At 34.3% G+C, this 21223-nt stretch overlaps 1 protein-coding gene across 1 annotated transcript in view; it reads left to right on the forward strand.

Moving 5' to 3' along the window:
- CSMD1 (CUB and Sushi multiple domains 1) overlaps positions 1-21223 on the forward strand; it is a 2669009-nt gene that overhangs the window by 2260030 nt on the left and 387756 nt on the right. The window contains 1 exon segment of the mRNA XM_074287957.1: positions 4268-4462. Within this exon segment, the coding sequence (XP_074144058.1) occupies positions 4268-4462 (195 nt within the window).

Genomic DNA, 21223 nt, shown 5'->3' on the forward strand with positions numbered 1-21223 from the left:
TATCACCAACAACCTGCAGTATTTTTACTTTATCTATAGCTTTGATTGAATAAGATACAAGTTGCTCTAACTGAGGGAAAAATGTTTAGTCTTTTCTTCCTTTGTCAAGTTGCATGATTAGATTTCCTAACTTTTCAGCATGAACCCATTAAAACAACAAAATATATGTTGCCAAATTTATTTTCAGGGAAATATTTGAATAACATTGAAAATTAAAATGTTAAGAAGTCAATTTACTAAAAAATTTATGATTATTTCATATTCTTCTAACCTAACACCAAAGAAATAAATCAATAATCAACAAGTAGTTTCTCTACTAATGAAGCCAATCTAATTGTGTAAACTGAGGAATCAAAAAATAGAGCAAGTTATTTCAGCAGCTGAAATTCTTTTATGTACATTCTGGAGAATCTAACCATGTTGTGACATAAAATTAGATGCAAACTTCTTGGGGCTTGCCATAGAAGTGGAAGATTTCTCCCTCCCTCCCTCCCTAATAATCATATTCTTATCCAATAAGATTCATGTTTTTATCATTTATTAACAAAATGTTTATTTTTAATAAGAAGAAAATAACATCAAACAGTGATGCAGTAACAGTTTAAATATTGTCATCAAAGTAAGATATTATCAAAAAAGAAGATTGTGTAGTCAAATGACAAGTGAGAGATAATTGAAGAATAGTCCACATGTTCCATTGAAATCTTTAATAATGTCAAGATAATATGTAATAAGCCTCTTTAGTAATAGTAATGTAAGACTTGAACAAGAGTGATCAGTCATGGATAGATTATCATCTGTATTGCTAGAGGGAATGCTTACTTCATTGAGATCACATATGTATTGGAGTAACAGAATAACCATCTCAAAATTTAGCTCCTATTTTCTATTATGTTAAGTGACACATTTTGAGGTCAGACAGTAGCATAGATCCCAAAAGGTTCTGCTAACCATTAATGTTTTGAAAGCTAATTATTTATTGCTACAAACAAAACATAAAACTATGAAAAATGTGGCTTAGGAACTTTGGTTCTCTCCATCAAAGGTCAGGCTTGTGATATAATTAATGAAACAATTGACATTACCTTTGCTCAGGCAACAAAAGAAAATTAAGGGGGAATAAACTTAAAATAATCATGATGTATAACTAATCATATCTTGACAAATACAAACCAGTCTGATACTAGGGTAGCATAGTTCATGTGATATTAGTAGATCTGAACCAAAGGGTAAACCACAATGTTAGGAAATCACCAGCCTAGAAAGAAAAAAAAAAAAAAAAAAAACAGTGTCTATTTAAAAGTTTACCAGTGATTTATTATCATATATTTGAAATTCACAATTGTATTTAAGAAACAAAATATTAAATATAGAGGACCATTGTAGAAAGAAGCCTGCTAACTGAAAAAAACATATTTAAAATGAAATTATAAAGATATAAATGAGATTTTAATCATTTTAAAAAACAGATGAAGAAATTTTAGTTTTGAATCAGAAGTTGCAAATATACTAGACATGATTTAGGATGGAAAAAATAAGGCTAACTAGTAAAAACCACATATATTTACTAAAAAAACAAAACAAAACAAAACAAAAACAAATAGAAAATGTGTTTTTTTGTTTTGTTTATTTTGTTTTTTAGTATTTCTATGATTATATCTAGAGAAATTGACCTTATCTAATGTAGAAATGTCTCAAGCTTTCAGGGCCCATGCCAGGAACACTGTTGGTGATGTTTTCTCTGATTAGCTTTGTAACTATATCAATTAGAAAAAGAATTGAAAAGAACTGTCATGACTTTCAGTGAACAAACACTATTATGAGTTTTAGCTAAATACTAGGATGAACTTTTTGCAGGCCTATGCCAATTTTAAAACATATTTTGACTTGCTACTGGTATTACCAAGCACTTCAAAGTTGTAATGAAAATTGAACTTATCTGAATGATCAATGTAGTACAATACAAATACAAATTACAAATGATGAAATTGATAAATTACTGGTAGATTTTGGAAAATTTAGTACAAGGAGGACTTTTCTTTTAAAAGCAACTAACCATAAAAAAGAAAGAAAAAGAAAAAGAAAGCTAGCTAACTTTGAATCACCCCAAAGGTTGAGAAATAATTTACTTCGTGGGTGGAAACAAGTCAGTAAAGACAATGTCATGAAAGATCATTGTTTTGCCCTACAGCATTTAAGGTGTTTTCTTGCTCTTCCAAAATTTAGTTAGCGTATATATATATCTGAAAGCACATCTCAAAAGGCTGGTAGCAATTATCTATATATGGGCAACATTATGAAAAGGAAATAGATGTACAATGACTCAAAATCAGTCTTACAAAGATTTTAACTAAAATGTAAAATAAGAAATAAAGATGTTTATTATATAAGGGTAGATAGTTGCAAGAAAATGATAGAGGGAGAAGTTTTTCAACATCATGAATTTTCAGCAGTTATTCAGTCTAATCCTTATCTAAACAAAAATTCCCTTTACAGAATTCTTTAAATTCTCATCTAGACTTTGTTTGAAGACCCCTCTTCATATCCCCGCCCCTGCCCTTATGAGTAATTCATTGTATCTCAAGGCAATAATATCCACTTTTTAAAGTTCTAAATATTATTAATTCCTTTCTAAAATCAAATCTCAATCTGTTTCTGCAGTTTATAATCTACCTGGATTCTACTATCTGGATCCAAAGAGAACAAACTATATCATTTCCACATGCTAAACCTTCAAACACTTGAAGATAACTACCATGTTCCTTCCACCCCACACAACCTTTAAGGCTTCTTTAAAGTACCTTCAACCCAACCTCGCATGACATTTACTCAATACCTTTTGTTATCTTACTTAGCCTTCCTTACATACTTTCCAGCCTTTAAATGGGTTGATATCTGATTAAAAAAAAAAAGAGTGGTAAGTAAAAGCAGTAGGTGATAGATAAAGTCTATATTCTGAAACACAAAAATGAAAGAATGATCTTTCCAGTTCAAATGAAAATGAAAGTTCAATTTTGTGTCCTTAATCTGTCTGAGAAACTACAGTCAGCAGTCAGATAGATAAGCAGGCCACAAGTATTTTTGAAATAGGTACTATTTGCCAGATACTGGGCTAATATGTTGGGATTAATATACAGGCAAAAAGACCATCCTTCCAGGATCTTACATTCTAACAAGAAGACAATAAATAAAACAAAACTGAAAATCAGGAGTTTGGGGGAGAAGGTATGCACAAAGAAATATAGTTATGAAGTCTGGAGATACAAGCACAAAATCAAGAGGGAAATGAAGCCAAACCAGGCTTCTCAATCTCAAAATGGAGGACCCCCTCTTTCTTTCTTCCCTTTCCCCATTCCCTCTAATCCCAGAAGGAACTCACCAAAAGAGAGGCAGAATGATGGAAATATGTTTCAGGATCAGAAGGTCCTAGTCTGAGGGCAGAAACCTGGCGGACCCTAATCAAAGTCTCCACACAAATTAAAATGTCAGGAAACCTAATGAAAATCTAATCTGTCTACCAAAAGAGTAAAATCATTAGTTGAACATTTAGTGTACTTTGTAGATACACATTGCAATCATAGAGGGAATAATGAATATTATCCTAAACTTCCCAGTCCAGCTATTCAGAGCATTACTAAGTAGACCCTAGAATTACAGAAGTCACAACATTTTCCAACATCTCTTTCTGAAAGAAAAGTAATATAAATTTACCAATTCCCTACTTTAGTCTATTGCAGGATTTTTTTTTTTTTTTAATATTTATGCTATTCACTCTAACTTCAGTTGAGCAAGCTGAAACAATGGAACCAATTATTCTTGAAATGGCAACATTAATGTGATCCTAGATGTGTTTTTCTAGTATGCTTATAAATATAGAGGTAAGTACAGCTTCCCTCTTGGTAGAAAAATGGTGAATAATGAATCAAAATTAATAAAAGATCAATATATCTATTTTGTTTAATTGCATATGTTTGTTAGAAGGCAGGGTTTTGCTGGCAGGAGGTACTATTGGAGAATGCTATAAATGGGAAAAAAAATGAAATAAAACAATTTAAAAATTCATTTCCAAACATAATTACATATATAAAATTAAATGATTGATTTTTAAATAATGTTCTAATAATTTATCAAGTAATTTAATTGTCATTCTGATGTAAATATGAAAACAAAGCAATTTAAAAGAATCAAAAGATTTTTCCTCCCCTATGTTTTGTATGATATTTAATTAATAGGGTTACTTGGATTATTGTGTTCCTTTTTTTCATAGAAAAACCCCGAGAAGCTTGTTTTGACCCTGGAAATATAATGAATGGGACAAGAATTGGAACAGACTTTAAACTTGGCTCAACTGTGACTTATCAGTGTGATTCTGGTTATAAGATTGTTGATCCTTCATCAATAACTTGTGTAATTGGCATAGATGGGAAACCTGCATGGAATAGAGTCTTGCCATCTTGCAATGGTATGCTTTTATCATGTATTTCCTTATAAATATTGTTAGTAATATATTTTGAAATAATTGGGGAACAAATTTTTCAGATGAATAACTTAAAACCTCTGTGTGTGTGTGTGTGTGTGTGTGTGTGTGTGTGTGTGTGTGTGTGTGTGTGTGTGTAATTGATTTTATATTAATGAATTAGGACAGTGATATGGCAAAAATTAAAAGATTGAGTTGGTAGTAGCATAGAGGATTAGAAGAAAAAATGAAAAATCCAGTTGGATAGAATAATATCATTTGAAAAAGTGTAGATTTACTCTTTTAGAATTTAAGAAGGGGAACATATCAGAAGCTTCTAATTACAAAATATTTGGGCATGAATTAAAATCACTTTAAAAGATCACAATAAATTTGAAATGTTCAAGACTTTAATTTGTTTTAGGAAAATATACAGTGAGTTAATCCTAGTTAAGCACAATTAAACAAACAAAAACTATCATTATATTATGATCTCACTTGGAAAACTATACACACAAACATACATGTATGTTGCTGTTTCGTGCTTCAGTAGTTCCCAACTCTTCATGATGGGATTTTTGTTTGTTTGTTTGTTTTTTTGGCAAAAATACTGGAACAGTTTGCTACTTAAAATCTTTTCAGTTCAGAATAATGAACCAAGAGGGAAAAAACAATTCTCATTACCCAACTTTGGAGTTTTCAGGTGCTAAATGCATTGGATAATTTTCATTTGAAATATAATAAAAGGAAATCCTATTATGTACTATAGTTTTTTAAAAGTACCTCACCAGGAAGAATACCCTAATATTCATAAAGAAACTTGAATGTGTGTATTTATATATTTCTTATATGGAAGCAAATGGAGTCTAACTGAAATAGGATTCCATAGAAGGATGGGGGTGTGGTGGCAGAATTATAAAAGAAAACTTTTAGTTCTAGGTAAAATTCATCTCCATTATTAAGCTGATATTTGAATGAGATTTTTCAAAGATATGCTAATATATCATATAAGCATGTGGACAGTACCCATCATGTAAATATGAAGTTTATATTAAGTTCTTATAAATATTCAGAAACTTATGAAGAATTTTTAACTTCTTCCTCATAAGAGAACTAAATAATGGAAACACATGGATTTGAACTATGTATCCTATGAATTCATCATTATAATCTATTTGCTTTCAAAATTCTATATACATAGCAACATATACATACATATATGTATATGTATATGTGATTATGTTATTTTGATGATTTTAGTTGCTAAAATAGTAGTGACACTGTGGCCTTAATCTATAGAATTTGAGAACTAAATGTAACACTTATGTAATTTAAAGAATTCATATTGTAGTTTTATATAGTTTCTTGATTACATAGTGAAATTTGTGGAAATTTTTAATCATGTAAAATAATGATGATTAATTGATTTAAGGAAAAGATCAACTGTATTGTCTATTTGTTTCTGTTTGTCTTGACCCATAAATTAGATGACAATTTCTTTCCTTATTCCTCTGTGTTACAATATCTAGTATGATACTATCAGCAATCAGCAAGCTTTAAGTACTTACTATGTGCCAGGTACTGTTCTATGCCCAGGGAATGCATGGACTCTGCCCTTGAGGAGCTTACATTCTAAAAGGGAGGTGGAGAGAATATGCCTGGTCTAGGGAAATGAAGCGGGAATATAGATTGTTTTCAATTTGAAGAGAAATGAAGGCTGATATCCAATTAGAGGAAGTGTCACAGAGGCTGAGAGTATTTCTACAGTATTTATTATGAGGCTGCAGTGACATTTCAGGGTGAAGAATTTTCTGGAGTTAATTTTTTTTTTTAAATGTTGAATTAAAGAAATTGCAGTGTTGGAAATAAATCAACTTATAAACAAAGTACTTTTTTTTTTCTTTTCTTCTATTCTTCTCCCTTTTGTCCTTTCTCACCTCTAACCCTTCCCTACTTTTTCCTCTTTCCTTCTTCCTATTTTCTACTCCATTTCTTTCTTAACTATATGCTAAATGTTATAATATAATCATGTGAGGTGGGAATTAACTGGAATATATAAGGATAATGAAAATCAAATCAAATGATTCTTTGCAATTATGAGCTTTCACCACTCCCCTGCCCCCCACCCAAAAAAATTAAAGAAATAACTTCAGTTTGACAGGCAATGCAAACCAAAGCAACTATAAAAGGGAAGGCTTTGCAATTAGTATTCCATGACAATGGTGAATATATGTGGAACATGTCTTTAGTAGCATGACTTGGCTTACCAGCAAGAGGCACCAAGCTGCAGTGTAACATGCTTCAGCATCATAAGTGAAAGGAAACATCAGTATTATGCTGAATTTTTCTCAGCAGCTGCTGTAAATCCTAAGCACAACCAATTGTGTCCGCCCTGAGATTAGTCCAGCTACTATGATTTCTCTATTATTGGTCCAATAATTGGGCCAGAATTCCATGACTGTTTGTGTGTGCAGCCAATGTCTACTGGAAGAAGTAAGTATCCCTTGAATGCTGACAAGACTAAGCTATGAATAAGAATTTTAAAACAGTTGCTGGCACCCAAAATAGTACTTTAAGGGGATATTCTGCCTCCAGTTCTAAAGGAGGGGCCTCATTGACAAAGCAGTGGAGAAGTGATTCATAAACTCAGTTTCATTGTTTATTATTATCACCCCAGAATCTCAGTATGTTACAAATGAAAGAAACCTTAGAGATTAATTGATCCAAATATTTTACTCCAGAGATGAAGCAATTGAAGATTAGGGAAGAAAATAACTTGCCCAGGATCACAGAGGTTGTGTGTGCTGGAGTTGGGATTATAATGCAGGTTTTTTGTCTCCAAATTGATTTTTTTCTATTATATTACATTGCCTACAAAACTAACACATTTTAAAGATGAAAGAAACTAAGGCTAGAGAAAAGAAAGAATCATTAAGGAATTTAAGAATTCAATCCCAAAAAGCATTTAGTTCAAAGAATCTTAATTGGAGGACCAGAAAGATTGAAAGTTTTCAAGGCTTCTGTGATATTATATGAGAAAAAAGAATATATATCTTTATGGCAGCATAATCGCTTATAAACAAGTTATACAGTTTTGGAATCTTGTGTATTTTATTTTATGCATTTTAAAAACAATTATAAGGATGATTCCCTAGGTTTTGCCAGACCACATAAAAAGATTAACAATCCCTGATGCTAATCCAACCCATACTTAAACAGGAATCAGCTCTACAAAGTCCCTAGGAAGTAGTAATCTAATTTTTGATAAATGGAGTGATTTTATAAGTCACAAAAGGATAATAGTGACAAAACTGGGACTGTATCCCAGAGGACTAGTGATCTACAAATACAAATAGAAGGAAAGACCGTCCTTTCTCTAAAATAATTTATATTCTAATAGGGGAAGACCATATATAAATGAAAGTTAAAAAGGTGAAAGATAAGAGGCGTGGAGAGTTATGACTTTGGCCTGAAAAAGAGAAAAGGCAGGAGGGACTGTCCTTCTTAAAAGAAGGTTTTGAGAAGTCATGGGACTGTCCCAGATTAAGCATTGGGAAGTCATGAAACTTCCATTTTGAGAAATCCAAGGACAGAATAAACTTCCTGGCTGAAAAGATTTCTCTGACATGGTAGAGCAAGTTCAGAGTTCAGAGTACAGACTGAGGAATAAATGTAAATGGTATGCCAACCATACTTGTGATCATAATTATAAAGCCTAATATATATAAATTGCTTTAATTTCTGTGACAGAAAATAGAAGTAAATTTTCCATTCAACTTCTCTCCATGTCTCTCATCTCTTGATCTCTCTATTTCTATTTTTCCTCATATTCCCACCACTATCTCCCATCATTGATAAATGATCATCCAATTATGTTTGAAGTACTCCAGTGATGAAACTCTCAATAAAACACAAAGCAGTATGTTTCATTTCAGTGTAGGACTGTCTGTTATACTATTGATTGTTATGATAGTACTAGATACGGTTTTCACATGTGAGTTGTAATACAGGACTCTGATATTTCTTTCCACTCTGAAATTCTGTGATTTTACTGACTACTTTTATAAAATGAGAGATGCTGTGGAGCAAGACCAGAACATATAACTGGATGGAATTTTTTATATGTGTTTAAGAAGCTCTTATTTGTTAATATCACTTTATATTGTATTCAGCTGATTTTATATTAGAAATCTATCTCAATTAAACAAAATAGATGCACAACTAAGCTACTACCATCTGTTTTGCATATTTCTGCATCTCTTCATTCCTTTAGAAAATGATCTATTTAACATGCTATTTAGTAAACACTGAGACCATATTTATGACTTTTCTTCTGCTATCATAGTAACATGTTATAAATTAATTTACAATACACTGATAGCACTCCATTCCCATTGAAATGTATTTCTTAAATTAAATAGTCGCGTGCAAGAAAATCAATAAGCAAAATGTAAAAGTTATGTATAGTTTTTTGGTTAAATTCTTCTTTTGATAATTAGTGTCTGAAATGAAATCTGATATTATAGAATGTCTTTTTTAACCTGCTAAGAATTTGAAGTCTGAACATGATTTATCAAGAAGATGAAAAATAAAACGATGGGAAATTTTATTTCATTTCACCTTTGATTTTTACATTGTTCTCTATTTTTATAAAATCCCACACTTTCATCTTATCTTTGGTCAAAAAGAAATCTTTGTAGTCTCATTTGATAAAAATATATCTGCAGGTGTCCTTGATCACAAAAGAATTCTGGTCTCTGACGAGTTAGCAACAAAATTCTATCACAGATCATGATTTCTTGTCTATTTTTCATCTCTACTTGATGTTTTAATTTATAACTCTATAGCTTTTTAGAAAAAAAGTGAGACAATACAGCATTGTGTTTGTCAAGTTTATGTGATTCAGCAAGCAGAAAACATTTGAAACAAGTTCTACGTTGCCATAGTTAAAGACCTATCAGCATTTCACTGTTCTCCAGCTTTTTTTGCAAATTTTTAACTTTGTTATAAAAAGTCTCCACACTTAAAGTGAATTTTTATTTTGAATAAGAGCAAAGACTCAATGGAATGGTTTCAGTGTCAGAGAAATAGATTGCATACAGCTGCAAAGAGATAATTTCATTTGATAAAAATGAAACTAACAGCTTAAAAAATTGTCATTTTAAATTGCTAACAGAACCTCAAGTAGTTTTTTGTTTTTTTTTCTATACTTCTAAAACGTCTTTGATTTTCAAGGTCCATGTGTTGAGGTTGAGAAGGGGGGACCTCAAAAATTTCTCCAGCTCCAGTCAAGTAGCAAAATTTATTGAAAATAATAATAATGCCATTACAAAGTGGACTGAATTGTAAAGGAATTCAGCAGAAAAACAGAAGCAAGGAGATATTTTTATCCAGCTTTCAGTCATAGATATACCTATGGCTCATAGGTAGGAAGGAGTAGCCTCAGAAATTTGGTTCTCCTGACCAGATTATTACTGACAAGATTACCAATCCCTATTGTTTTATTCACTATTATTTTAGGAGTTTGATTTGTGGGAGTTCCCTGGGGCCAGAAGCTATCTAGAAGGAGTCAGACATTAGGTATAGGAGTTTTCTGAGGCAGATTCCAAAGTTAGAAAATTTAGGACTACTGACTTAACTGTTAGAACTGAAGCCCCCCTCAAGGTCAGGGGATTTCATATTACATCATTTTCCCCCCTCAAGCAGTCATTCCCAAATTCATTTGGGACAAAGGGATGGAGGTCTCATCTTCTGGAGCTGCTTCATGTTAATAAGGGATAGGGAAGCTGTCTCTGCCCAGTAGGGGTCTAGAATGACAGGGGGAGGCAAGATGGTGGCAGCAGCAGCATTCAGATAGATGCTGGGTGTCACAATCAGCTAATGGTATTCAAGGTGAACAAATAGTTGGAAGTTCATAGCTTGGAGCCTGAAGAAAATAAATCTCACAAGTAGGTTAAAATTAAGGGGCCAAATATGAGAAGCAGTGAGGTAGAGAGGATGGACAAGCAGAATGAAGATAATAATTAATCTTAAAAGGGTTTAATCTCCTTTAGCAAAAACTTGAGACTTCAATCTTACAAAAGAAGGCTTTTGCTGCGTTAGTAAAGGTGACAACAAAAAGCAAAAAGCAGTTAGAAGCCCCTAAGAGGGGTGTGTTGAGTCCATCTGCCAGTCTTTCCATAAGTATGTACCCCTCCTCCACATAGGCTTCAGGATGGGAGTTTAGCATCCCTTTCACAAACTGGGCACATTTGACAGATCTGTTTAATTGTTTCTCCTAGTTTGTGATCAGTGAAAATAGGTTTCACAAGGAGCAGAGAGCATGTTTTTTCAATTTAGTCACTTGGTACATGTAACCCATAGAGAAGTTTCCACTGGCTGGCATGGGAATTCAGAATATTAGTTCTCAGGAGTTCATGAAGAAGCTTTAAGGAAGGTGGTGTAGAAGCATTATGAGCAAATTTGTCAGAAACATTTTGCAATGGATATCCTACAATCCTACAATCCTTTCTGGCAAGAAAACAAAGTGTAATGCCGGAGAAACTGATAGAGATTAAAGAGTATTCAATACAGAATTTATTAAATGGAGAGATTTACTAGGACCAATGGATCCACAGTTGGTCCCAGGGCTGAATGAGACTATCATCCCAAATAATCCAGCACCAATGTCAGATACACTAGATTCTATAGAGTAATAAGAACAATGACATAATGGGGGAGGTACCTGGATGGGGCTGACCTAATGGGGGGAGGCACCTAGGATGACATAATGGGGGTATTGGACAGGCTTCTGATATTCTAATGATGTCTAAAACAAAAAAAAGACCTTTATCCCATCAAACATTAAGAAGGAAAAAGTAGAGCCTAAGGTCTAAGATATAAAACCTTTATCCTAACATTAAAAGGGATGGTCCTCCCAGATTTTTGCCCAGATAAGTTGCCACCTAGACATTGAAATGGCTACTGACTTAATGATCAGGCAATCCAATTCAGGACTAAAAAGAATATTAGTTATAGTCCCAAGCTATTTTAAAAGTTTACCAGGACTTGAACCCATAAGAGATTTTGTTTAATATGTTTTGTTTATACATTTAAACTTATCCTGTTTCATCATTATATAGTCATTATACAGGCTTATAGATTCCTTGTTTAGAAACTATAAATCCTAAACAGGCTTATTTTTCAGGGCTGATGGTTACCCTGATGGCTTCAGAAACACTGGCAAGCTTACAAATTAAGGGAAGTTGACAGAGATCGGAGGGGAGAGACTAAGTTTGCTAAATTGTCCACACCAACTATTCTTAGTGCTTTGGTGGACTGTGCTGTTAGAGATCTCTCCCCACTTAGTGGAGGGGGAAAGGAGTTCACACTTCATACTTTGATGTAAACTGATAAGGCTTAACAAGATGACAACAATTCCAAGTAACTTAGTTAACAATTTTAGAATTTTCCTAAATAATAGCCAAATAGTTTTAGCTGTGGTTTCTATTTCCTTAAATAAGTTTCCTTTTGTTTTAGGGAGAAAATCAGACAATTGTTAGAGTCTAGACAAACTGAATTTTAATTTGTTTATTTTCCAATCTATGCAAATCATTTTTCTTTTGTGAGCCAGGAAAAGAGCTAAGGTGCCAGTTTTTACTGACAGGGCCCTCAGAAGTCTGACTCTAGATAGCTAGAGTTTCTAAAGTAGTGGCAAACTGCTTTTCTGTTTTCCTAAAGTTCCAAAAACACTATCAGGGCAAATAGATCCCTTTCATGGTCTTTCCTTTAAAATTGCTTTTACTATCATATCTCAAACAAATTTCCAAATTACACACACATAGAAATTATTTATCTATTGGTCACATTAAAAAAAAAAAAAAGTATGAAGCAATTATATCCAACAAAGCAGTTAACATTCCTATAACATGTTTTAGGCTAAGCAATTCACAACAGCTATTATTTCTCTTGACAAAACTGGGAAGAGATAAAATAATTTGCCATAAATTATATAGCTAATACATATCCATAATTGACACAGAGAATGGTGGTCTTATCAAATGTAGAGGCTGATTTGCTTTCTGAGTACTGCCAGGGGTACCCAAATTCTTCCCAAGCAGTTCCTGGACAGAACCTGCTGAAAGCTAGGGTGATCACATTTTGTCCCTTTGATGGTAGTTTCAGGTGCTAGGCCTCAGGGAATGCTGACCATGAAATTTGACCCATTGCACCCCATTCCCTCAACCTGTGTTGGGGATATTTAGGCAAGGTTGGGTGAGGTCTCCATGGTTTTGCTTCCCCTATTTCTGCTTTTGGGACAGAATTTGAATTTCTCAATAGTTGTGAGATTAGAAGAATTAGCAAAAAAGAGAGACTTGGGCTATTCTGATCTTGCCAACAATGCCCACAACAGATGTTTCAGGATTTTTTTTTTCAATTTTAATCTAGCTCATAGAAAGAGCATTGAACATTCTTCATAGAGATGCAGTCATGACAGAGAATGACATGAAAGAGAACTGTCCCATCTTTGCCAAAAACCTGTAAAATTTTGCAAAAGCTATCCTACAGCATTTTTGTCTTCTCTGGCATCCTAGAGAAGATGAAAAGGTAGCAAAGATTCCCTTAGGAATTTTGCTGAAAATTGAATGAATTTCTTCTGTCAAGGAAATCTTGCTGACACGGGGCTCATGATGATCCAGACAATCCTTCTCCCAGTAGCTTGAGGTGCCCTGCCTTTTGGATTGTGGGAGAAAAAAATGAGAGGCTTGCCTTAATAAGGAGGAAATCAAGCCAAAGCTTGATTATAATGAGACACCAAATATTGGGTTTGGGAAAAGGGGGCTCCAGAAGTTTGGGCTCCCAGACTGTTGTCACTAAGTGTCTTAAAAGAATTTGTAGGCTTGAACCCTTCTAGTCAAAGAGCAAAGTTTATTGAAAGTAATAATAATAATGCCTTTACAAAGTAGACTGGATTATAAGGGAAACCAGCAAAGAAATAGAAGTAAAGAGATACTTTTATCCTACTTTCAATTATAGATATGCTAATTCTATTGTTCATAGGTAGAAAGGAGTGGTCACAGAAATTTGGTTCTCTTGACCAGATTATTACTGACAAGATTACCAGTCAGCAATGTTGAAGAGTGGTCTTAATCACTATTGTCTCTGGAGTTTGATCTGTGGGAATTTCCTAAGGCCAAAAGCTGTAATATTCTTCTCTAAAATGTTGGGTTTTTCTTGGGGCCTCCCTCGAGGCAGTCTTCCTTTCAATTCAATAATCACCACAAGAGCAGCTAGGGGTTAAAGTCCAGATCCTTTATTATCTCTTTCCTGGGGCTGGGCAGCTTTCTGGAGAGTCTTTACGTCTGGACTTGGTTCTAAGAGCTTGAACTCTCACCTGCCTTCTCTGGCTTCTGAATCTCCTGGACTGAGTTTCTAGTGAGTTTGTCCTTTCTGGCCCTGGGATCTTTCTGCTTATAAACTGCATATAAACCAATCATTATATCACTAGGAAACCATTATTTGTAGGATTAAATCAATGCTAAAGTAGATTTAACCATAGTCTTCTCAATTCCACTTAGTACCTTGTTTCAAGTTCTGGCCCATAACATCTCCTTGTAGGATTAAATCAATAATACTGAACCATGCTAAATTAGATAACTATTGTCTCTATCAATTCCACTGACTTCGTACCTTGTAAGAATCCTACCTTTCAAGTTCAGAGTTCTGGCCCATAACAAGAAGCTATCTGACTAAGGAGTGGTCAGAATCAAACAGATCGGGTATGGGAGCTTCCTGAGGCAGAATCCAAGACTAGTAGATTTAGGACCACTGAAGTATTGTTATAACAGAAGCCCCCCAAATTCAGGGGATCAGAAAATCATATTACATCACATGTGCATTAGGAATTTCATCACTGAGTTCTAAATTTGGTGTCATAAGAGACTGAAAGATTTATCCTTGTGCTAACTTTGCAGGATGTCTTGTTTATTTAGCAGCATCTTGCTAGATCAATTACCTTTTTGAAAAAATGAAATTTTTATTGATCTTGTTTTTACCATATATGTGCACGCACACACACACACACACACACACACACACACACACACATAGAGACAGAGAGAGAAAGAGAGAGAGAAAGAAATTGACTTTGTATCATAGGGAAATCAAAAATTTAAAGAAAACGAAATAAAATTTCAACCCAGTCATGTCAGTTATTCAATAAAGCTTTATTAAGAGTTTATTATGTGTCAAGCACTAGGCTAAGTGCTTATGATACAAATATGAAAAGTGCTCTCAAGAAGGGGAAAACAAGATATAAAAGGAAGCTGAAATAGAAGTAAAGAGAGGTTATTAGCACTATTTTGGAGAAGAATAAAGAAGTACAGTTGGGAGGGAAATGATGAGATGACTGGTTTGGATGTCCTCTTTACATGGAGATTAAATAAGAAGTTCTTATCTCCACCCTCCAATCATATGGGCCCTAGGAACAGAGAGTATGGATTAAGTGTGGATATATGCATTATATTCCATATCCAGTTTCCTATCTGAGAGAGAAAGAGAGGCAGGGGGAAATTGAACTTTTAAAACATTAATTTTTTAAATAATATATGCATTTTTCTCTTCCATCATTTAAAAATGTTTAGATATTATTTTACTGAGAAATAATACACTATAGTGGAAAAAACAGCAATTAGAAGTCAAGTTTTAAGCTTTGCCTGTGCCATTAACTAGTAATATAAGCTTGAAAAAAGTATTTAATATGTTTCATTTCTCTCAGATGTAAAGTGAAGAGGGATAAACTAAATTATCTCAAAGACCCTTTCCAAATTTCCAGTACCTTATAAAATAGAAAAGAAGATACTTAAAAGTTATCTCCAACTCTAAGTCAGGGAGGGTGGAGCTGTTGTTGTTTGCTTGTTTCCATTGTTTTTTTTAAATTAAATACCAATGAGGAGAGAAAAGACATATCAGGACTTGAAAGCTCAGGCCCTGCCCTTGAAAAATTTGCCATTTTGGGGTAAGGCTACTAAATTTATGTGAAGCCAACATAAGCCCAAATGCCAGGTGGAAATGACATAGCTAAATATCATTAAACAAATTGTGTTCTTTATTAAACATGAAAAGCAAATATCAAGAATTGAAATACAGTGTGAAGAATTCAAAAAGGCCATTATCTTTGGGAAAAAGTAGATTTATTTAGGGGAATAGGTTACAGACAAAATGAAGATTTGCAATAGATAGTGGGAGTTGCACATATTAAATATGAGTGAGAGAGCATATGAAGTTCCTCAGTTGGAACTCACAATTACCCAGTAGAAAGGGAGCATTCCAGGAGATTGGGGCGTGCTTTTAAGTGGGAGGCTAAATCTTGAAGACACTTAGTACCCTAAAAAAGTTAGCTATAAGCAGTGGGAACCATAGTAAAGTTAGGGGAAATATCACAAGGGGGAGGAATGGTAAGGAGAAAGACACCTCGAAGCAGAGTGCCATAGTGGAGTTACCCATAGGAAAGTAGCAACCATAGGATGGCCCACAAGTAGATTTTATAGGGAAAATGTAACTTCAGGGACAAAGAGTGGGATTTCTACAGAGGATGGGTCTCAGGAGTTTTATATAAATTGGATTTCTGACTGAACTACCTAACTAAAGGGTGGGGCCATGGAGATAAACTGATCTCTCACAAAGCTTTTGACCTACTTACCTCAGGGATCAGTTCTTTAGTTTCTCTTAAGTCCAAAACACTATTCAGGACCTCAGCTGCAGTGATAAGTAGTAGGTTATTTACAATTATAAAAGATAAAGTATCTTATCAAGAACTCTTCTGACTCACCTAAATTCAGGAAAGATTTATTTTATATTCTTGTAAGAATGGCCTAGGTGAGTAGACACACATTTGAAACTCCAAAGGCAGCATTTTATTTCCTATGCTAAAGAGCAAGCCCCTCCCCTAATTCCCCATTACTTGGTTGTTATAGAATCTACTTGAATCTCCAGTCCCCATTATGTAGCCTGTCACTCTCCCCAAAGAGCTTACATTTTAAAGGAGGAAGATAACAGTGGAGGACTAGGACAAAGAACAAAAAAATTCTTTTCAAATCTCAGGCCACCACCCTGATTACAAAAATCCCTGTCCCCAAGGAGTTTACATTCTTCTGGGGAAAGATAACCTCCACCTTTAATTATTATTTGATGTCCTTGTGGGTTTTGAGTTTTCTAATTTAAGTTTCTTTCTCCAATTTAATTTTCATAACTGTGGAAAACAAATCCTATAATGACTCAGTGAAAACTGTGAGGTCATATTTTCTTCCCTGATTAAGAACTTCTGATTCTTCCTCTTAGGGTTTTAAACTTTCAACATTTGCATACAGATATTTAGGATTTTTTTTTTAATTACTAGCTAGCTAGCTTTTGGGATTTTAGGTATTAAAAAGGCTAAAATGCCACTGTATCCTTTTCAGATTTTTTATGCCTTTTTCAAATTTTTATGGAGTAAAGATCAAGGTTCCATTTTTGAAAGGCACTTCATAGTATTTTATTTTTTTCCAATTACATGTAAAATAGTTGTTTTCATCATTAATTTTTGTAAGATTTTGAGTTCCAAAGTTTTGTCCCTCTTTCCTTTCCCTCTCCCATTCCCAAGAGAGCAAGAAATCTGATATAAAGTATATATGTACATCATGTTAAATATATTTCCAAATCATTTTGTTAAAGAAGAACCAGAACAAAAAGGAAAAACTACAAGAAAGAAAAAAAAATTAAAAAAGGAAAATAGTATGCTTCAAGCTGCATTCAGATTCCATAGTTCTTTGGATGTAGATGACATTTTCTATCAGAAATCTTTCAGAATTTTCTTGGATCACTATTGCTAAGAAGAGCTAAGAGTTGATTATCACACAATATTGCTTTTACTGTGTACAATATCCTCACTTTATTCAACATCAATTCATGTAAGTCTTTCAAGGTTTTTCTGAAATCTGCCTGTTCATCATTTCCTATAACACAATAGTATTCTAGTACATTCATAAACCACAATTTGTTCAGCCATTTCCCCAAATGATGAGCAGTCCCTCAATTTCCAATTCTTTGCCACAACAAAAAGAGTTGCTATAAATATTTTTGTATATGTCGGTCTTTTTCTCTTTTTTAATAATCTTTTTGGGATATAGACCTAGTAGTGGTATTGTTGTAGTAAAGGGTATATTATATACCTAGTTCCAAAATACTCTTCAGAATAGTTGAATGAGTTCAAAACTCTACCAACACTGTATTAGTATCCCAGTTTTCTCACATATTCTGCAATATTTATCATTTTCTTTTTCTGTCTTATTGGTCAATCTGATAGATGTGAGATGAGTACCATGGTTTTTGGAAAAGGAAATGGTAACACACTCTAATATCTTTGCTGTAACAAAATAAAACAGGACCAAAAAAACAAAAACAAAAACCCCTAAATTGATCACAAATTACAACAGCACCTGATTTAAGGAAACTGATAAACTACATTGGATAGGGTCCAAATGGGAATAAACTAGGATAATGAAGAGACTTGAGTCCATGTCACATGAATACTGTTTGAAGGAATTGGCTATATTAAGCTTGGACTAAGTAGATGAGTGGGGAGAGTAGACATGATATCTGTTTTAGAAATATTTGAAGGAAGGATGTCATTTGGAGGAGACTTTAGACTGCTCAGAGGGCAGAATGAGGAGCAATGGGTAGAAATTGCAAAGAGATACATTTAGTCTGTACATCAGAAGAGCTTTCTAATAAATATAGTTATCATAAGTATAATGTCTTGCCTTAAGAGATAACAGGCTTTCCCTTGTAACGCTGAAGAAACTAAGGCAAGAGAGAGATTAGAGAGTTTTTAATATTTTATTTGAGAAGGAAAGATTGTGCTGGGGACAAAACAAGATCCATGTTGCCCCCAGGACTGAACAAGTCTCAAAGTATCCAGCAGAGAATGTGAGTTTCCCATGAAATATATACAAATGGCTCTAAGCAACTAGGGTAGACAAAGGCAAGGGAGTGGAATCTGAGCCCTGAAATCTGGAACTGATCATCAATCCTGGTTCTGACAAGGTGGGGATTGAGGACCATAAATTCTTGATAACTTAGATGGAGTTAGAAGCCAGGAACTCTGATCTTAAGAGGATACCAATTAGGTATCTGAGATAGGATACCTGGAGTTTTATGACTCTTTTGGAATGTCAGAGTGGCCATCTATAGCCCTAATTATTTCAGTCCTAATGGTCAGGAAGGGCAGTTGCAACCAGGGGCATTGAGGCAGAACAATTCAAGGAACTAAGGCAGAACAATTTAGGGAAACTGAGGCAGGACAATAAAAGGGAACTGTGGCACAACATTTCACACTCTCTCTTCTGAATATTCAAATCATTGAATTACCTTTCCCCAGATAACTAGGAGATCTCATCACTATAATTGACCAACCCTATGCAAGGACTTATGGCAAAGACAAATATCTCCCTGACAATCTCAGAATTAACAGCAGTACAAAGGCTCCCTGTTGCAAACATGTCAGGTCCTCTGCACTTCTGGAGCACCATCTCAGCCAGAGAATCCAGTTTGAGATGGACAGTTCACTGTGAGTCAGGTGGTCTTCAATCATTTGTGCAATTAACTCAGTCTCTGCTTATTGTAGGAGTAGCAGTGCTCAAGACAGTAGTGCTGCCCATCCAAGGGGGGGCACCCCAAGGCTGTCAGAGTCTCAAAAAGGGGAAGGGTGAGGCCTAGAGTAGCTCCCACATGTCCCTGCTCAGAAGAACAGACAGGCACAGCTACTGGGATATAGAAAGGATCCAGATTTCTGGGCAGAGTTATCAGAGTGTGCACAGTTAGACCATCGAGGCAGGCAAACCTTGAACTTTTAGAGGTCTGATATCAAAACTTCAATATCCTTTGAGAATGCTGAAATACTAATTAAGGAACTGGGGTTATAGGATCAGAGAAATGGATTAGACTGCCAGTCCCAAGACAGGTGTTTGTATCTTGGAGACTTCCTAAAAACAGAAATCAGAAAATAGTCCCAGAAACTGAATCTGCCAGGGCAATGGCAACAGAATAAGAAGTTTCAAAGCTAAAGCATAACACCAATCACAGTCCAGTAGGTTTAAATAATTAAACCAAGCAGATAGTAAAAATGAAAAAGAACTGCTTAAAAGACTTCCAATTCAATCTGAATTGGTGGGATGGGGGTGGGGCAGAAGTGCCTAAAGCAATGTGAACAGAAAATTAGGGATTCCCATTCTTTTAGGTATTTTGAGAAAAATCCATCAGTTTCCCTAATTCCCTATCTCTTTCTTCCCCTCCTTTTTTTTTTTTTTTTTTTTTACCAAAAGGAATCATCCAAAGAAAAGCAAATAAATTGTCAAATAAACATTCCACATAAACTATTCTGAGAGTGAATTAAAGTTTCTATATATAACAGACTAGTACAGTAGGAATTTCCTAAAAATCCCTCAATTACATCATGAAGGAGACATAGTGACCAAGTAGATAATGTAGATACATATTATAAATATCCTTAACAGCAACAGTTATCCAATTTTAACAGCTAGAATTTTAACAATAATTCACCAACCATTCCCAATTCCCCTATATGAGTCCAAAGTACTTAGGAGCAGGGGTTAAGTCTCTCTCTCATTCAAAAACTGCTTTTTGCTGATAAGGGTTGGATATCTGGCTCTCAGTCCAAGCAGGACTGAGCTCATGCTGAAAGCAATCAATGGGCTGATCTAGATTTCAGAAGTAGGCCAATATAGCTGTAATGAGACCAAAATCTAGAACAAAAAATATGAATCTAACAAATAAAGGTTAGAACAATCTGAGATAGAAAGACTGCAACAAAATGTAGAGAGCCAGCAGCTTCCTATGTGAAGAAATGTGTTTGCTTCACAGAACAGGCAAATGGCTATCAGCTACAATCCTAATAAAAACAGCAGTTAGGTCTCAGAGACCACTGTTATTTGTCTTCTCATTGTTTAGGACATATGTATCTACTTAATATATGGTTTGAGATGTTGGTCTATATTTCATGTCTGAAAAACTGCTTTCCAGTTTTCTTAGCATCTCCCTCTCACCCCTAACCCCAAATAGTGACTCTGTCCATCTCTCACTGAAAGTTTTAGATTTCCCAAATACTAGAGTATTTCTTATATATCTGATCTGTTTCATTAATTGACCTCTCTATTCTTTAACCAACATGAAATCATCTTAATGATTTGTTTTATGGCATAATTTGAGATCTGGTACTGATAGAACTTCCCCTTTCTTCCATTAAAATTAAAATAGAAAACAATTTGAGGTGCAAAGCTTCTAAGTAATAATTTAATACTAATGACTGACAGGTTACCATTAAGTCAGCTCAATTCCTCAATAATTAGTGACAAAATAACAGCTTATTTTTATAACAGAAAAGCGGGGGAAATAAACAAACAAACAAAAAAATACTACAGCAGTCTTAGAAAACATGCTTTGAACATAATTCCATTGGACAAGGCAGGTTATCTGACGAGTTCATTTTCTCCTAGGCTTTCTTAACCCAAATTCATTCTGTGTCTATCAACCAGCCTATCAAAGTGAGGTTGCCTTAGGAATATATTCTTTACCTGTAGTATTTTGTAACTAGAAGTTTACTTAAAGAGGCATGTAGTATGAACTTAGATGGGGAAACTGAAACTTGTGGTTTGTAGTTAGCTGGCAACTCCTCCTTTCTCTCTCGTTCTCCAGCTGGGAAATCCAACCTTAGAAGACTACACTTTTCAATTT

Source organism: Sminthopsis crassicaudata, chromosome 2 (assembly GCF_048593235.1).
Source record: "Sminthopsis crassicaudata isolate SCR6 chromosome 2, ASM4859323v1, whole genome shotgun sequence".
NCBI classification, from domain to species: domain Eukaryota; kingdom Metazoa; phylum Chordata; class Mammalia; order Dasyuromorphia; family Dasyuridae; genus Sminthopsis; species Sminthopsis crassicaudata.